At 54.7% G+C, this 3,675-nt stretch overlaps 1 protein-coding gene across 1 annotated transcript; it reads right to left on the reverse strand.

Annotated features, from left to right (window-relative positions):
* Positions 1–1,335: 1,335 nt before the first annotated feature.
* Positions 1,336–2,924, reverse strand: TUSC2 (tumor suppressor 2, mitochondrial calcium regulator). The gene is made up of 3 exons (XM_007951999.2): positions 2,770–2,924; positions 1,571–1,691; positions 1,336–1,401 (listed from the first exon to the last, which is right to left on the reverse strand). Exons 1-3 carry the CDS (start codon positions 2,922–2,924, stop codon positions 1,336–1,338), a joined length of 342 nt encoding a protein of 113 aa, XP_007950190.1.
* Positions 2,925–3,675: the final 751 nt, after the last annotated feature.

The raw sequence follows: 3,675 nt of genomic DNA on the forward strand, positions 1-3,675 counted from the left end.
TACCTGGGGTCAGGCAGGTGGGACCGATACTTAGTGAGACATCCCAAGGCCTCCCAGTTCCAGGGTTCCCCACCACACTGAACACAATGAGCCTCCATCCTGAGCCCCACCCCTACACACCCCCCTCCAGCAACAGCAGCAAGGTTCCTGAGCTGTGTATACACTGCCACCTGCTGGCTGTAAGCTGGGCTCAGTCCCAGAGGATGTCACTCTTGTGTGTGGGATCTACAAATCCTTTTATTGAAATTGAACAATTAACACAGCAGCCTTCTCAGGCTGGGGGACCACCTTCCCCGAGCCATTTTCCCACTTCAGAAGCACACAGCTTGCACAGTAAGGAGTTAAAAAAAAAAGCCATCTCTATATAGAAATCAGACTCTGCCCCTACATTATAGACTAGACTATTTACAAACCTTCACATTTTATGTCTTCCTTTTATTGTTTTCCCTTCTTTCTGTCCCTACTTAGGGCACAAAAGGCAGGGGCTCCAGTACTTTCCCTTGACTGATCCTGAAAGGGTGGGATACTATAGGGGGAGCATTGATGGGCTCCTCAGAGCTACTGGCACCAGCCCTGGGGTGCTGTCCCTTATCACAGGGTGGTGGACAGTCCCCTGGGGGGGCGGGCACAAAGGCAAAGGGGATTAGAGTAGGTGGGTTGGAGCAACTCCCCATAGGCACAGGCATCCACACCCCTTCCTGACCCTGGTCTGCACCCTCTAACGGGTAGCCAATGCAACAATTAGTTACACCGGGGAGAGGTCAACCCAGCCATAGGTAGCAGAAGAATCCTCCCACACCAGTCCCTCTACTATCAACTGCCAGTGAAGTGTTTATCCATCTGGGAGTGAGAACAGACAGGTAGGTACCCAGGAAACATCAGGCTGGTACTTCCCCTAGCCTCTGTCCAACACAAGAGGAATCGAGGTAGCAAATGGCTGAAATGCTCCAACAAAGGGATAAGGGAAGTGAAAGAAAGGAAATTTCCACTTGTTTACAGCCCCCACAGCCCAGGGGCTGGAAGAAGGCAGACCTTGCTTCTAAAGTGCTATAGCCTCTACCAGGGCTGCGCCCTAGGCAAGCTTGGAAAAGAGGCCAGGCAAGGGGACAGGAACCAGGCATTCCTGACCAGGGTAGTCCTGTCTTGCTTCTTGTTCATACAGAAACCAATATCCAACCAACACTGCAGGATTGCCCTGCTCACAGCTGAAGGTTCCAGGCCAATGTAGTTTATTCAGGGTTGTGCCCCAGCCTGAGTTCCTCAAAGGAAGCCAAACCTTGAGCCTGGGAGTTTCTTGTTGGGGCAGGGGTGCTTTTGCCTGCCAGCCCCCTGGGCTCATACTTCATAGAGGATCACAGGGAAATCCACGTGGATGCGGGGGGTATCCAGCTTCACGATGCCCTGCCATGGAAACAGAGGCTAGTGAGGACCAGCTCAGGGCCCATCCTCCAGGAAGTCTTTGGGTTCCTCCCAGCTCCTCCCACAAAGGTTCCCACTATGACAGCAGACCCTGTTAGGGCCTACCTCCTAATATCTAATTAGGCTTTGTGAGCACTGCCCTGCCCCTCACCTGAGGAATCAGGTTCTTATGCACCCGCCTCAGCTTGGCCCGCTTCTGCCCGTTCTTGGTGACGATTGTCTCCTCATAGAATTCGTGAGCCAGATCCCCATCTTCGTCATAGAACATGGAGCTGTGTAGAGGGAGAGGTGAATAGACTGGGCTGGAACCCCACACCTAATCATGGTAAATGCCACATAGACCATAGTGAAGTATGCCCATACCCAAGTGTGTAGGAACAACTTTGTGGAAGGAAGAGAGGCTAATATGCCTGGAGAATCCCTTGCTGGGAAGGGGATCTACTAGAAGGCAGTGGGGAGTGGAGTGGTAGGCAGTGCTACTCCGTCATACCTCAAGAGAGAGGCCACACCAGAGCACTGTCTAGGCAGCCAAGGCCAATTCTCACCCCTGTTTTGTTCAGCAAGGGCAGGCCACTCCAACTTGCACAGGATCTCTAGAGTTGGCAGGATGATGGCCTGGGCATGTTGATCTCACTCCATAAGACACTGCTGGTCCAGTGATGAAGCCTGAGACAGCAGATGCCTGAGCTAGGAGGGAGCCTAAAGGCAGGAGGTGGTTAGTGCAGCCAACCTGCCATTGTTAGATCTCCCTGATAGCTACTCAAATTTCCATCATCACCTGAGTGTCTGTCCCCAGGCCCATCAAGGCAACCAATCTGGTGCTCCTGTCTGGGTCTCTGGTTAGGGATGTCAGTGCTCCAGGTCTGGAGAATATACTCCTGTAAGAGTCTTTCTTCCCCAGCCCCTCCCCTGCTTTCTGGGTTTCTGCCCTCAAAGGTCCAGCCCTATCACTGTGGGCAAAGGAAGCAGCCAGAACAGAGAAGGCCATTCTCCCCAGGAAGAATGGGAAAGAGAGGGTGGGGCTAGGAGCTTTAGGATTGCAGATTGGGATGGATGGAATGAAAGAGGCCCCCAGGTCTCCTGGAGGTCTTATCTTGGCTTTATAGCGAGTGCAGGAAGGGAAGCCTGCCTGCCTCAACCCCAGGGACAAAACTCAGGCCCATTCTTCATCTAGGAAGACCTTCCTTTTAGAAAGACCAGGAGCCAACAGCCCATCCTTCTTCATCTGTTGCTCCAGTAAGGGCTTAAAATATGGAGTCTTCCAGACCTGGGTGTGGGTTGTGAGGCGGCGGGAGTGCCAAATGGTGCGAACGCCCTCCTGTCCACCCCGAGCAGGGCCCGTACCCTTACCCGCGGCGCGTGAAGACGAAGGGGGGCACGGCTCGGCCTCGCGGCCGCACCAATGCCTGCTCGGCACCCGCCGCGCCAGGCGCCTCTGGGCCACCGCCCCCCGCCGCTGAGGCGAAGGGCCACAGGCCCCGAGCTTTGGAGCCGCTGGCGCCCATGTCAGGGCCGCCGGCGCATGGCGGGCCCCGCGGCCGCACCGCCCTCACAGAACCGACGGCACCGCCATGCCCTGCTTCGGCCTCCGCTCGCAGGTGCCGCCGTCGCTTTCCGCTGGCTCGGCCGTCTCCACGGAAACCTCACTTCCGCTTCCGTACGCCCCGATCGGTGCTCCCTCTGATTAGCTGCCGTTCTCGTCGGTCCGCAGAACGACACCAATGGCGGCCCTCAGACGCTGCACATCCCAGAATGCGCTGCGAAACGCCAGGTTTTGGCAAGCTGCGCTTCTCCAGTCTGGGGCAGGTCCAACCTAGGTTTCGTGTTCTTAAGACCTCTTCGCGGTGGTGTGTGTGGTGGCCCCTACACTCCTGCTCCCAGAGTTCGGGCCCAGCGGACCTGCCCCCCCCCCCCCCCAAATATCAAACCCAGTCATCAAGTCGATTCTGTTCATAGTGATCCTATAGAACAGAGTAGAATTAATTTATAGGGTTTCCAAGGCTGTAATCTTTACGAAGCAGCCTACCACATGTTTTCCCTCTGGAGCAAGTGGTGGGTTTGAATTGCCAACCTTTTTGTTAGTAGCCAAATATGTTAACCACTGAACCCCCAAACCCAGGCCAGCTGTAGCAAGGAATGGGTTTGCCAAGCCTTATGTTTACGCCAAGACCTGCTACAACCGTGTCTTTTCGACAGCCACTGTTGCATGTAAAGAAACCAGGTTTAAGTAAAATTAGCAGCTCAATATTAAGAGGA

This window comes from Orycteropus afer, unplaced genomic scaffold (assembly GCF_000298275.1).
Source record: "Orycteropus afer afer isolate SDZICR_OR568_19922 unplaced genomic scaffold, OryAfe1.0 scaffold00323, whole genome shotgun sequence".
In the NCBI taxonomy this organism is placed as follows: domain Eukaryota; kingdom Metazoa; phylum Chordata; class Mammalia; order Tubulidentata; family Orycteropodidae; genus Orycteropus; species Orycteropus afer.